Source organism: Syngnathus scovelli, chromosome 11, assembly GCF_024217435.2.
Source record: "Syngnathus scovelli strain Florida chromosome 11, RoL_Ssco_1.2, whole genome shotgun sequence".
NCBI classification, from domain to species: Eukaryota; Metazoa; Chordata; class Actinopteri; order Syngnathiformes; family Syngnathidae; genus Syngnathus; species Syngnathus scovelli.
The window spans coordinates 10,286,432-10,301,687 of record NC_090857.1 but is presented as its reverse complement, the minus strand read 5'-3'; the positions used below and the strand labels follow the sequence as shown (position 1 = coordinate 10,301,687).

Here is a 15,256-nt window from a genome sequence, read left to right as displayed (position 1 = left end):
CATGAATATGAGCGCGGCACACAATGCATGCCAAATTGAAAAACGGAGGAGTGCAGTTGAACAGAGGAGCTATATTTCAAATAGATTCCTAAAGCCAGACTTTAATAAAAGTCATTATGAGAACAACAGATTTTCTGACTTATCGTAGTAATGACATTGATGTCTGATTCCTGTTTTATACTGTGAGGCTCAACCGGGAACGTCTGGCAGAATCGTTTGTCAGAAGAAATTTCAACTCCCACCTCCAGCAGAACTGAGGTTGACCCGGAAGAGATTAAAACCAATTGACTGCAGCCATGTTTACTTTATTGAGCAGCAAATTTCTAAATTCACAATTCACTTCTTTAATTAAAACAAGAAAGACTGTTTAAGAGTTCTGTATAACTTAGTTCTAACACCAAGACAGGTTTAAAATTCAGCAATTGCACCGCTTCCCACTGTGTGTTGTAAAACAATGCCCTGGGGCGCAAATACTGAGTGGGCCAAAGCAATAGTGAGCAGCTGCTCGGACGGGCTTTAGGCCAAGTTGAATTGCTGATCTATAAGAGCATCTCATTGGACCATTAGAGAAAATTGTGTTCTCCATGGTGAGGAATGAGTTTCTTCAGATAGATTTGAACATTGTCTTTGCTCATTGTGTTCTTTGGCTTTTAACAACATTTCAGCTATTATCACAGCTCTCCCATCTGACTCTTCTTGTCGCTCCATTTTCTTTTTCTCTTTACTTACGCTCGTTCTAGCCCTCTACTGACGGCCAGTAAAACCAACAATGGCGTTTATGCTGCAGGAAAAAAAACAAGAAAATAAACAAGGGGGATACACGGAAGCTTTTCCCAGCTCACACAAGATCAGATTTCATCTTGTTTATGCTCTTGGAAAAAAGCCAGAACCTCAGAATTCATTTAGGAGGACCTCGGGCAGCAAACCTGTTTACTATTTGCCGTCTGCACCTAACCCAGGGGGATGAATTATGAACATAAAGATACTTTTTAAAGAATTGTGATGACACAATCGTCTGTTACGACTTCCTTCTCAGTTAAAATATTCAGCATTAAGAAAAATTTTAAGACTTAGTTGTCACAGTCTTATACAGCCTTGAAACTCAAACGCACGTGCGGTAGCACGACTTGCAAATTAAAGACTTTGTCCGTAAAGTCACACAAAGTATTGCCCTTTGAACTAACGTTAAAGATATTTTCATAGATGAGTGTGGTTACAAACGGGCGTTTGCGCCGTTGTGAGACTGAACACAGACGACTTGAATCCCAGCCAAACTAAGCAGTTCGCCTAAATCCGTTTATGTGTAGCGCAGGTAAGGTGTGTGTTCCACATGCTGGAGGCATAACAGAAAGAATTAAAAAGCTAAAAAGCCAAACCTTGGAAGTAAACCAGCATCACGCAATATGCACTTTGGATGCTTCCTGCTAATACAATTGTGTGTTTGTTGCCCCTGAGACTTAACCAACTGAGATTATACTGCATGTCTTAATTAGATACAGTGTGCCTGCACAAGAGAGCGTCTCTTTTGCCCCAGTCGACTAATTGCATTGCACCACAGCACAGCAAGATCAAATTACCTGAACTTAGTGAAGCTGGAGAATAACTGTTAAGGCTTTGCTGGCTGGATATTGAATGTGTATTAGAACATAAACAGCAATTTGAGTTCTACTATGACAAAGCATAATCAGTGCAGCACATGCCCTAACACCAACCTCTGATGTCTCTAATGAGTATGTCGCCATAGCAACTAAGACACTTCAAAGTATGTCCATGTGTGTTTTGTGATACTATTTGTAATACATTTTCTTTAAACATTTGAAATGTTCCAAATGAATCAAATCATGAAATGTTTCATTTTGCGTGTCGCCCGCCGTGTGTATTTAATATATGAGTTATATTTTTTGAATTAAATTTATGAAATAAACTTTTCCACAGTATTCTAAGTTATTGAGATTCACCTTTACCACTGAAAATTTTATTTTAATTTACTCCATTTTATTTCATTAAGTGGTGGTGCAGAATGAAATTAACTGGATCTAGATAGATTTTTTAAAAAGACAATACTTTAAAAAAGGATCCGGCTGATTTTGCGCATGAAATAAAATTGAGTAAATTAAATACAGTTTTTTCAGTGTTTAAAAAAGATCAAATTGATTCCATTAACTGTTATTTACTCTGTGTTCCCATCATCTACAACTAGTTTAATGTTAAATCTCATCTAGGTCTCCTGACAGCACTAGTTTCTAGTTAGGAGGAAAGAATTACTTGTTGCCACGGTAACACCAGCTGGTGTGAGGCCAATCGGTATGCTTTATGGCCTTTTTCGGTATCTGTTCGCCTCACGCATGGTAACTGGTTTATCTGCAGAGCGCCCACATAGAAAACCTAACGATGCCTCTTTCTTTATATTGTCAAGCCGAAGGTTGCCCTTTGCTGCACGTTTTCAGAAAAGGTTACTGTGTTGATTTAACACTCCTTTACAGTGATTCACTGCAAAGATACCTCAATATGTCATTAGCGCTAGTCTATCTTACTTGACAGAAGGGTATGCTGGAGTCATTTCTATTGGCCTTAAAATAAATTAAAAAAAAAAGCACATCTTTTGTGCGGCTTCCATATCCATTTATCCAACGGCACCCCATTCTATCCTTGAGCGGCTGTATACTGTATACAGAGGAAATGAAGAGATCTCTTGATCCAATATCCAACAATCAGCAAAAGGTCAGACCGCTTATACTGTATATTAGATTTTAAGAAGAAAAAAACTGATTGACTCATTGTTGGATCGTCTCATTTTGAAATTTGCATTCTGCAATTGCTGTCTTAGTGACCTCCAGAGTCACTGGAGGCACCATACTTCCCATCAAGTGCAAAATTAACTAGAAAGCTAAAGGTAAACAAATAATGGGTAATCCAACTGCAGCAGACCTTGAGGACTAAAGCTTCAATTGATGCTGATTAGTTAGTAAGTATTGACTTAACCGCTGCCATTGCAATCACGAAGGACGCAGGCCCTTGGGAGCAAGCACAGAAATAAATAATGCTACAAGGAAAACATTCATCATGTAAGCTGTGCAATTAGCAGTGCAATCATCTTGAATCTGCTGCTTAGCAGCCATATAATAAATAAATGTGTTTTTTTTTTTATCAGAAAGCAACGTCACCATGTAAATTATGCAGTCATTAGTAGAGGTTGAGCGAGGAGTGACACCAAGGGATTAATTGTGCGGTGACACTCTTGTTAGTGTCAAAATAAAATCTGCTAGTGGTGAAATACGGTGCAAATAGATTCTTAATTGTGCTTGGTTTCAAAATGCATCAATGTTGAGTAATTATTCTTGCTCAGGTCGCTTCTTGTCTGATCTTCTCCTACGACACTGCAGAGCCGCCAATGAAATGACACCGACTGACACCAATTTCGGCAGCATGGTCACAATCAGGGGATCTGGATTTGAATCTCTGCTGGCACATTTTTCCTTGGGGTATCTCCAAAACATACAGGCTAATGAAAACAAGCCCTGTAGAAAATAGAGGGCTGGACCAAATGGAATCACTGGTGCTGACGTAGAAACAGACGAGTAAAAAGGGTGATGTGCAGTCCTGATTTGAAAGAGCAAAGGGGAAGAGAACAGATGTGGCCTTTGGGCTTAAACTGCTGACTCACCATGTCTTATCGCATTGCTTCATCACTTCCGGAAGCCAGCAGTAACAGTAGCGGCAGTCTCCTTCTCTGGAGACGCACACAGACTGTCATGATGAAAGGCAACCAGAAGCATCAAAGGGAAAAGAAGAGGCGAGGTGGCCTTGACATGTAATTAAAAAGAAAAGGTGTTTTCCTGACTAGAGCCTTATTTTATTTATCATGCCGGAATCACCTTGAACGTCCCTGGATTCTGTCTTTTCCGTCACCCGTCAACCCAGCGGGCTCGCAGCGCGTTATATAACCGCTCCGTCTGCACTACTAAACACGCTCGTCCTTTCATCTTCCTCCTCTCTTTTTGAAGCACGTTTGCAAAAAACGGCACTGGATCATATCTAATTTCTGATATTTAGAGGAATATCAGGACCCCAATTTTCTCTTGCAGCAAAAGATGCCAATGTTTGTCAAATAGACTTGTATGATGTTAAAAAATCTATGCTGGCTCATTAAACAGTATGGTAGATTGCTCAAAAGCTTTTTTCACTGAGTGGTGATTTAAAAGCCCTCACATTGTTACAAGAATGTTGTTAGAACCCAAATTCTGCTGCAGGCTGTTAAATCTCCAGTTTAACCTTTTCAAACTTTAAGGGGATTAAATGTAAGACACTTTGGGCAAAAAAGGTGACGGCCGAGTGAATAAATCACCCTGTAATATATTTAAAAATGGCACCAAGGAGAAGGACGGGAGGTGTTTCAAATAAGGTCATCTCTTACTGCCGGACAACTGATCTTAAATTAAAATGAGTCGTTTTTTTAATTGATTGAGCCTATAAAGTCTGGCAAGAAATGTACTTGTACGTTTAAATGCTCAGTAAAGCACGTTTTGGCACGTAGTTTGCTCCATTTTGCAGTGGATTCCCATTGAGTGCTTAAGCCCCGATTTGCCTCCAAACATGCCTCTTGTGATTGCAAATGTGCACTATACTAGACTGAATGTGTCAGCTAAGGACGGCACTTGGCTTGACTGATATAAGGGGAAATGAGCTGGGATGTATTTCTCTGGAAAGAATAAATTATCTGTAGCTAGGTTTGAAAAAAACATCACAAAGCTGATAACATCACCAGGTAAACTGTACATTGAGAGAACGACAAGTACCGACTTTCAAAACCCAATTTTCTTTTTTTGCACAGTGTCGATATTAGTTGATACAGAATGGTCGATTACAACAAAGACAAAAAATGGGTTATATGGAAAAATGGGATTCGTTGTCATTCGATTGAATGCACCCATTCACTTGAGTGGATGGCTTATGAAGAGTCTGGCACAATTTGTTGCCTTTTGTAATAGGGAAGCAAGAGAGACCCTGCTCTGGCCATTTTGGAACCTGTAATGGGAAAGCCGCCTATAGAGACAGAAAACTATCGTCCCGTCATTGAGTGGGAAATGGAACTCAAGCCGCCTGGCGAATGAGCCATGACAATCGGCTTCCATCACAGATGTTTGTTGCTCGATTTCTTATTTTTATGGACCCTTCTTATTTTTCCCTGGAATGTGAGACGCTGCTTTTAGCAGTCTATATAGTTATTTCTCCACCACAGGCTATTTTAATGATGATAATCAACTGCATCAAAGGCAAGTCAAAATAAAAGTTGCTAACTGCATGGGAAGTGCACGCAGATCAATTAGCGCCCTTATTTGATGATGTATTTTATAGTATAATAATGATAGAAAATAATCTAAAGGAGGGATTCTAACACGGTTTGTTGTTTTGAAAGTTAAGAGCATGAAAGCTCTTGTGTTAATTTTTGCAGCGTGGAAAATCAATAACATTAGTGCAATGTCCCTCTGACGCACATGCTAGAAGCCACGATAGAACTGAGATTCCATTTATAATCATGTGAAGCCTTATAAATATAAATTGTAATTTTCTGATATTACAGTTTTGAATAGATTATATATATTTCCAATTAAAAATGCCCTTCAGTATTTTAGGATCACAGATATGAAAGTCACTCACTGTATTAAAATGTCAATTATATTTTAAATCAGAACCGTGTTTATTTTTCTAATTAAACATTTGCCGCAAACATTATAAAAAAAGGAAGACTGCATTCTCTTCAGCCATGAATTCAAATGCGATGCTTTTATGGATGCAGGCTGTGGCGTCTTCTCACATTAGCTCGTCACTGCATCACGGATGGCTGCCATCCAATCATATGCCACCAAAACACTCGCAGCAAGAGACGCAGGATTAACATACTGCAGAGCTGCCATTCATATTCACATTCAACCCAGCACTGTGCTTGGGAACCTCCTTGAATAAAACACACAATCATAAAAGACTGGAAATTGTAAACGCAGTCATTTCTACAGAAGCTACCGAGTAATGAGAGTCCACCAACGCACTGAGTGACTTTTTTTTTCATTGCACCGTGGGACCAGTTACTAGCTCTAAAATAATTACATGGATTTGTAGTGGGGATAGAAAATGACATTCTTGAAAACATAATAAGAATGAAAGTAGGTCACTGATGGTGTAGGGGTACATTTGTCTGATGTCGATGTAGGCAGTGTGGATTCAGCTCCCACTCAGTGACAGTGGATGGGTTGTCTGTCTCTATATATGTCTTGACAAGTCCACCTTTTTCCTGGGACCTTGAAAAGGATCAGCCATACTGTACAGAAAACGGATGCATGGCTTGTGAAAGCATTTCTCTTCATTCGCATTAACTCTCCCAAGGCCGAAATGTGACGAGGTAGGCTATGCTCTCGGAATATTGTCTAAATCACAATTATTTACGAATCGTGACGAGCGATACCCGTTTGAAGGCTGTATAATTGGATCGTTTGTGGACCGGATTGGATTTTGCAAGGATGTAATGGCGATGAGCCACAAAAGTTTATACAACCAAAAGAAAGGAATTGCTGTTCCAATACTTTTGGAGGGGGCCATACATGATCTGAATACATGAATGCTGTGTCACTGTGTGAAACTGGATGTCGTTACGGATTCTGCCTTTTGTTGAATTATAGGTCAAAAGAAAATGTGTCTTAATGACTGATCGTCTTCTATGGCTATCATACAGCAACTAAAAGTCATTAAACTTGCGTTTCTCTTTCAGCCTGTTTGTCATCAAATCACATTGTTTCCCACTTTATCTGGGTCAATGTTCAGTACAAACAACACTGACATGGAATGAAGGGACCGGGTGGGTCTCCTCCACCCTTCGCTGTTGTTGCAGAGCTGTAACAGAGACCCGATGATGTGTAAATTGAGAATACTAAAATGGAGGGCGAGTGGTGTGAAGTTTCACACTCAATTCTCCTGCTCTGTGAAATATTCTATATGTTACAACAGGGTGATGTTGTCATGTATTTACATGTCTGCTTGCAGGATAAAAAAAAACAAAAAAGCTGATGCAGTGGAGGCAATATCTCTCCTTCATGGAGTAAATAGCAAAGGAGGCTTATTGCCAGATCTTACGACTCTAATGGGACTATTTTACTGGATCCCTGCGTAAAAGAGGCCATGATTTCACTAGCCACTCATCTTGGAGGGAGAAATCTATCACAATCTGGCATTATTTCTTCCGTCATGACGGTGGACTGTGCTCTTCTAAGTGCTCCTGTTTGAAGCTGCATCTTTCATGAGGATGGAATCAAGAAGAATGCATGCAGTGGTTCGAGAATAGTGGTTTCATTTCCTCAGCGATTGATTGGTGACCAGTCATGGTTGTAGAGCTGAGTGAGCTGGGATACACACCATGACCCCGAACAGGGTGGGTGGTATTGAAGATTGATCGACTCCTACTACCAATATTGAGCAACACAAGATAGAGTCAGGACGTGACAATCGCCAAATCACATGCGCTGGGACTTCAACAATTACATAATCTCATCACACAACCAATATCCAACGACAGGGTGTACTTTGCGATCCACATATTACATGATTTGAAGTGGGGAGTTAGAAACGTTATTACACAATACATCCGCCAAGAGTGATGTTTTATTCACGGCTTACATACCCCTTCTATGACAGTGGGTGATGTATGCGCTGTTAGCGTAAGGATAATAAGCTGTTAGCCAATGTGCGCGATCCAGGGATGAAACACTTACTCACAGCTCTCTGACACATGCACACATACATACACAAGATGGTGAAAGCACTACACACGTGACCCCTTGAGAAAAGCTCAACTACGAGGCTTTTTCTATTTTTGGAGCTGGTCTTGTCGAGTGCACAATGGAGCACAAACAAAAATGACAGCAGAATATGTGGTGTTGATCATTGACGACTAGCTTTGCTGAGGATCAGGTTGTCATATTATCGGATCATCCCTAAGGTCACTTACCACTCATGTTGCAGCTCATCAATGACGAGGAGGATCTTAAACTTCTTGGAGAGGGAAGGAGAGGGAGCCGACTGCTCCACAAAGCCGGCAGCGGATGCCGCCGTCTGCTTGACCGCGTTGGTGATGGAGCTGAAGGAGCTGAAGAACCCGGAGGAACTGCTAGAGGAGGATGAGGCTGAGGATTGGGCCTGTTGAGGCTGCTGTTGAGCCTGCTGGGACAGGCGGCGCTCCTGAGGAGCCGGGGAGCTGACAGGGGCCTGGGATGAGGTTTGGGTGGGAGATTGGGCAGGAGCCTGGGATGCAACGGGACCTTGCTGGGACGGTGACGAGGCGGTCGGGGGAGGGGGCGCAGGCGGGTCCGGCCTCTGGAGGTCTGACATGTAGCCATTGGGCAGGTTGGACATGAAGCTGCTGTCGGAGAGGCGTCGGCGTAGGAAGTTCATGGCGGCGTCTGGAAATCCTTTCTTCTTTGGGTTAGTGGTCAAGCGAGAGCGCGCACGGGCGGGCAGAGAGGGTCACGGCGAAGCGTAGAGGTGAGAATCCGAGGTTGAGTGAAGAATGTCAGAGAACATATGGAGCAATGGATGGAGGCGATGGACGCAGCCCTGCTCCAGTCTTCAGGAGACTGCTCTCCACGCTGTTGTTCTTCCTGCTGGGCTTCTCACGATTGCATGTGCGTGATGCGTTTTGCGCGGGAGAGAAAGAGAGAGAGAGATGTGGCGTCGCCCCCTGTGGGTGAGATGCTGCTGCTCTTCCACTCTCAAACTATAGCTGCCGCCTCCTGACTTCCTGCGTGCCGAATGAAGGGATGCTGCTGGCTCTGCTTATCACGCCCCCCCCCCCCCCCTCCCCTCGCACTCACTCCTCCTCCTACATCATACACCATTCCTGTCTGTGTGTTTGTGTGTGTCGTGCTGCAGCCTGGTAGCGCTGTGTGCCGTGTGCAACCAGTAAAGGGGTTTCCACCATTGCATGCCATCCATCTCTTAAACACGTAAAACCCTCCACCCACCTTTGGAGAAAACATCCATCCCTCCAGTCCCATATCAAATTCTTATTTGCAGGGAAACAGGGGAGGTTTGAAAACATCAATCGCAACAAAGCTTACTGCATTTTTTTTTCCAGAGGATATTGGATGTTTTCGTATCATCTCTTGCTGAGTCAACTGAAGCATCCGCAGCACATGTGAACGATCAAAATAATGCCAAAACTTTGTCTTGCAGCAGCTATTTGTTGTGGTCTCTTTCATTCTAAAAACAAACACCGCTATCCGTCCCGCTGTCTTATTATATTAGTGTCAAAGCATGAGAGGCGCACAGCTCGTCAATTCTGCAGGCCAAAGGTCTGGCCGTACGATCTTGTGGCTTAGAAATATCAGAAAAAGGGTGAAGTGCCGAGATTTCAGATGAGCTCTTCAAATTTTATCCTATCTGTATTAGGTATTGTTATACAGTTTTTCATGCAGTTCACCTTTATTAGCCATTTAATCAAGGTTGCTTTCAATCTGTTGAGGGCTTTGGAAAAATTGTCAATGACCGACACTTTTGGTTGGGTTGAAGCTAAAAATCATAAAATGGTACTAAACTGAAATATACCCTTATTTGTGCTGAGAAAGGAACATGTGCTGCTAACACGTGTGAACATAAAATGGCAGCCATTATTGCGCATGTATAAAGGCGCTAATGGCTAACATGCTTAAATGCCCATTAAGTTACCCGTCTAATGAGTTTATAAGCCACGTGGAATTATTTCACTGTGATGATTTTCAAGGCTGGAAGGTAGCATATCGAGAAAACCTACAGTTACACTGTTAGCTACTGATGCTAACGTTGTACCAGACTAATTAGGCATAACATTTGAATACTTTCACTTTAAAACTGCACAAGAGTGGTTTGTGTCTACCAATGCAATTAACTAACAAGCTCGCATTTATTATTAAATTGTTCTCAATGGTACTCACCAAAAGGATAGGAAAATGTGTTCCAACGTTAAGTTCTACTCTGTCAGCTGAATGTCCGTCTATCAAAAGAGATTGATTACCTAATTTAAAATGCAAGACAAGCAGAACCCTAACCCTTTAGACTAGTACAACTATTTTTTTAACCTCCACCCTAAAGCAATACCAACAAAAGCTTCTCATCTCTTTTGACAGGCCTTGCTAATGATGACTGATGCCCCAGTTAACGCACGTGTTGACAGCTTGTGAATTAATATACCACTGTAATGAAAACAGTGTCAGCTGACAAAACAAAGTGAATGGAAAAAAATGCAAAGGCTTTCTGACTGTGTTGTGGTTCTCACAGCTGAATTTCAAACATGCTCCTCAGTTAAACATGCATGCACAGGTTTGCATGTTCAAGCCGAGTCAAGGCGACCACCCGCCGGTTGCTGTTCGGTGACGCGTGAGGGCACTGCGATGAGTCACCGAGCTTGCCGTGTGAACTGGAAAGACATCCTATAAGCTCCTCCTGGCCTACATGTTACATGGCACATATTGCATTTACAAACCTGGGTTATTTAATGAATGCAAACACGCAAGACAACAGTTGTCCCTCCTGAAAAGAAATCAAAAAGCATTTAGTAATAAGACGTGAAAATTAAAGTGGATGTTATGATCTTCCTAGAGGGTTGTGCAGCATCTGGGCAGCCGCACAAGTGTGTGTGTGCGTGTGTTTGGTTAATGACGGAGATGCTTTTGATGTTCCATCACGATAGCACGGACAGCAATGGTAATCTCCATGGCAACGGGTGCAAAAAGCTGGAGAGATGCTTGTACTTATTGTGTGCGCGAGTCCATCCAATGAGCATGTAGGCGGTGTCTAATATCAGGAAAATTGCATAAGAATGTTTCGTAAGAATTGCTGCACATTGGGATGGGTATTTTAACCGATAAGTTGAAATGATTGTTGATTTATCACGTCTTGAAGCGGTTCAGGCAAAATGGACTGCACTTCCTGGTGACAACCAGCAGAGGCGCTGTTGTCAAAAGAAGCATAGCATGACATCAGTTGAGGTCTCCATCCTCATGGTGAATTGAGTAAATGTATTAATTTATCAATGGATTTAAGGATGGCTTTGCTGAGGTTATTGAAATTTTGGATGTGTAAGTAGTTCATTACAATTTACACACTTATGTATTGAATTAGAAATCAAACCATGCTAAATCTACAATGAGAAAAATCACTCTATAAAATAAACACTCAGGTTAAGCAGTGCTAATTTGACTCTTCTGTGACATCATGCCGGGTGGAAAATGTGTTTTGCTGCGACATTGGTACATCACTGATTACCAAGGCACTTGCAAACAGTGAGGGAGCTCATTAGTCATTAGTGCTTAGTGACCTTATCAATATTCATTCGCTGGTGATGTTTGGCCTTTGGGAGTTTCCTTGGTTTTTATCCTTGTCAAGTACCAATGGTGGACTACAGACACGACCCAAACTGTCATGATTGGTAGCATTAATTACATTTATGTTCATTCAATAAGAACAGTCAATTGAACACTAAGGGCAGCAGGTTTTGCTTTTTAGTGTAAAATAACTTACTTTAACCTCCTTGAACTCCTTGATGGTTCTTGGAGGCTATCATACGTATGTGTGCTCGCTCCTCTATACTGGCTCATAAACATCTGTAGTCTCTCAAGTGATGACCAATATGCAATTATTATTATTATGCAATTTATAGTAGGTGGCTCAGGGTTCAAGCGCTTTGTACATCCGCCACACAGTTTCTGAGGTTGGGGTGTAACAAGCAATGTTTGCTGACGCAAAAAACACATTTCAAAGGGGCCATCTGCCGGCCTAACAAGGGATCTTCCTTCTTTTTGTCCTCGCACTTCATTTCCCATGAGCCTCTTCTACCTCTGCGCATGTGTCTGACGTATATCCTACGCGACGCTGGTGGTGAAAGAAAACATGGTGACGTAAAACCTACGCGACGACGGCGGCGAATGGGAATGTCGATGAACCTTAATTGTCTCCACACTGTCGCGTAGTCTCGTTGCGTTATCAATCCATTTGAAATGTTATTAAGCCTTTTTGAAAGTGACTTCGTCAGTTATATATGTACGGCTCCCTTATCGGTAACAAGCTTGTATTGTCGATAAGGAGATCGTTCGATGTATTGACAAAATGACTCTACCGGTTTTGCACAACACAGGCGTGCTCTACAGAAGGATTTTGTCACAATTCCCTCAGGATATCAGTTTAGCTTTCGCCTATGGATCGGGAGTTTTTAAACAACAAGGAACCAGCCAAGGTCAAATGGAGGTAACAAGTGACAAGTTGTAAACAGAGTAGGGCGGACAATAAACTGTTAAAATTCACGAGTAAGAGCAAAGCATGTTATTTGTAAAGCTGTATGGGTCTGGTGCAGTAGGAAAAAAACGATAATAAATTGAAGCAAAGGAGGAATAAATGCATGAATAAAACAAGTCTGAGGCAGGGAGAGTAGTAAGCAGGCTAGGAAGGAAACCTTCCATTAAAAGTGAGGGGAAGGAAGGCAGGAAATACTGAGCGCAAAAACTCAGGAAGAAAACGTTTTTTAATGGAGGAATTGGGAAATTAAAGATGCAAAAACACAATGAAGTATGGATGCCAGGAAGAGACAGACGCCAGGAAAAAAAAATCATAAAAATAAGACCCTTTTCATTCGCTTATACCTACATTTATTATTATTATTTAGTATTTTTGAGTATTATGAAATTATAATCGGGTGCATTTTCTCTGTTTATTTTCAGAAAAACATGCTGGACTTTGTGATTGCGGTGGATGATCCAGTCACTTGGCACACCATGAATTTGTTGCAGAACCGTAAACATTACTCCATCCTTAAACTACTGGGGCCCGCAACAATCAGCTCCATACAGTGTGACTATGGGGCAGCTATGTACTACAACACGCTGGTTCCCGTCGACGGGAGGGTAAAAAAAATAAAAACACAATCTCAGTTTGTTATTTAGAGTAAATAAGAGCATACATGTGCGTTTCTTCCTCCTAGATAATTAAATATGGTGTGATAAGTACTGAGTGTCTAATTGATGACCTCGTGCACTGGAAGACCCTATATGCTGCAGGACGGCTTCACAAACCGGTCAGTAATTTAATTATCACTTAATCTTACTTAGCCTTTATGTACTGAACATTTCAGGGGACAGCCACTTTTATTAGGAAGAGAAGTGTTTGGACAAACTAGTCGTAGAAGAATAAATGTAGTGGAAAATGTTGAAGTTGTAATATGACAAAACGGCCAATTATCCTCTGCAGGTGAAATTGCTGGTGCAGGGAGACAATGGGAAGCTGCGTGCCGCTTTAGTGGCCAACCTCAAGAGTGCTGTAACAACCTCATTCCTTATGCTACCAGAGAGTTTCAGCGAGGAGGAGCTTTTCCTCCAGATAGCTGGCCTTTCATATGCCGGTACGTGTTTATGTGTTTGTTACGGACTTCACACTAAGCGATATGGTCCAACACCACTAAATTGGACAATTGCGAACAAACAACATGAGAAGTCAAAGGTGTTTTCATCTGGATTAGTAAACAAGATTTTGAGGTGCCACATATTCTGTAATGTATTTTATTTTATATATTTTTTTCAAATATGATTAAGTGTCGCAAAACACTATATGCGATACACACTCTGCGTCGCTAGTTGCGATCCATCAAAGACAATAATTGGTTTGGTCTTCTTAAGGTGATTTCAGGATGGTGATAGGAGAGGATAAATCCAAGGTGGCCAATATTGTGAACGACAACATGGAGCACTTCCGCATTCTCTATAGCAACATCTTACGGGACTGCCCCCAAGTGGTCTACAAACCCCAACAAGGAAAGTTGGAGGTATACCCCCCGTTTCCCTCCACTAAGAAGACAACATTTTTCATATGAAATTGCGGTTCACTAAAGTCACTGAATTTCACACAGGTCGATAAAAGCCCAGAGGGCCAGTTTGTCCAGTTGATGGCGTTGCCTCGCACACTGCAGCAGAGGATCACCAGGCTGGTGGACCCTCCCGGGAAGAACAGGGACGTAGAGGAGATCCTGCTGCAGATGGCTCAGGACCCTGACTGTGGAGCAGTTGTGCAGCAAGGTAATGAGCAATTTTCAGCCAAGAAAATTTGGGTTTCATGCCAACAGTGTGGTTGGTCTTATTTGAGACTTTTGAAGACTTTTTTTTTTACTCGGGAGATGTTCACCTCTTCATATCCAAACTGCCAATGAATGGCGCTGCATGAAGCCACGGCTAGCTAATTTAATGATATACTGTTTGTTTGTATATATATGTTCTTCAGGTATCTCCTCAATTGTGAAATCCTCCAGTATAGCACAAAGTATTAAAGGCATAGCGACAGCTGGTAAGGATCTCTTTCTTGTGGTTTGCTTGACAAATGTAGTTGATTTTATGTTTTGTTTTGAACAATTATGCAATTGTCTTTGGTCTGTCTCTTTCTTACAGGCATGTGGAAGACGGTGTCCTACAGCACTAAGAAACTACTAAAGATGTGGAAGGGCTGGAGGAGAAAACCGTCTGTTTCTCAGACCTCCTGATCCACTTTTGCCCATTGACTCTGTCAATCATTTGTGTGTATGTTTGTGCATCTTGTAATTGCACATCTACTGCAGTAGATGACAGTGATGCTCTCTTTTTATTTATTTTTATTAAATGTCAGGCAAATTGATGCACTTCAAATCTTTTCTGTAACAAATTAAAAAATAAAGGTTACCTTTTTCTCTGTAGTAAGTTGATTAATATATTGTTTCTTTTAAACTAGTAAGAACACAATCAATGTTATGCAAAGGTTTAATTAGAACAAATTCAGAGGCAAATAATCCCATTTATGTCACGGTGGAGAGTTGGGAGGTTGAAATGTTTTCTTCCAAGGCGGGTGTACCAATAGAAAACAATTGAGAAGCGCTGTCTTAAGCCGATTTCAACATTGAGATTACTTTTAATAAAAACTACATTTAATATTGCCTCCTTCAGATAAAACCATATTGCACTCAACTGTCAAAACGTTTGAGCAAACGCTGTTACAATTTTATTCAAAAGTCAATATTTAATGTGACATGCCATACTTTTGCAGAAACGTTAACGTTGACTGAGGCATTCCACACTGCTGAGGTCTCTCAACCTCAAAGAATTCCTTACAAAAAAAAAACATGGAAGATGACCTCAAAAAAGCATGTTGTTTTGCATTAACTGCCCATCGAATTCAGTATAAAATATTAGTATTATAAAATTTGTATTTATAAAATTTCAACTTC

General features: G+C 41.3%; 2 protein-coding genes across 3 annotated transcripts in view; one reads left to right on the top strand and one right to left on the bottom strand.

Moving 5' to 3' along the window:
* Positions 1-8,811, bottom strand: part of syn2b (synapsin IIb) — a 34,642-nt gene extending 25,831 nt beyond the window's left edge. Inside the window, exon 1 of one of the 2 annotated variants that reach the window (XM_049733214.1) lies at positions 7,997-8,811. In XM_049733214.1, coding sequence (XP_049589171.1) covers positions 7,997-8,439 — 443 coding nt within the window. In that variant the 5' untranslated portion in view covers positions 8,440-8,811. The remainder of the gene's footprint in view (positions 1-7,996) is intronic. The other variant, XM_049733212.1, reaches the window with a different exon arrangement.
* A 3,086-nt stretch (positions 8,812-11,897) lies between these two features.
* On the top strand, positions 11,898-14,728 carry tamm41 (TAM41 mitochondrial translocator assembly and maintenance homolog). Its single transcript, XM_049734962.2, has 8 exons — positions 11,898-12,264; positions 12,735-12,917; positions 12,995-13,087; positions 13,261-13,411; positions 13,686-13,831; positions 13,916-14,081; positions 14,284-14,346; positions 14,448-14,728. Exons 1-8 carry the CDS (start codon positions 12,127-12,129, stop codon positions 14,537-14,539), a joined length of 1,032 nt encoding a protein of 343 aa, XP_049590919.1. The 5' UTR covers positions 11,898-12,126; the 3' UTR covers positions 14,540-14,728.
* The last annotated feature ends 528 nt before the right edge of the window (positions 14,729-15,256 follow it).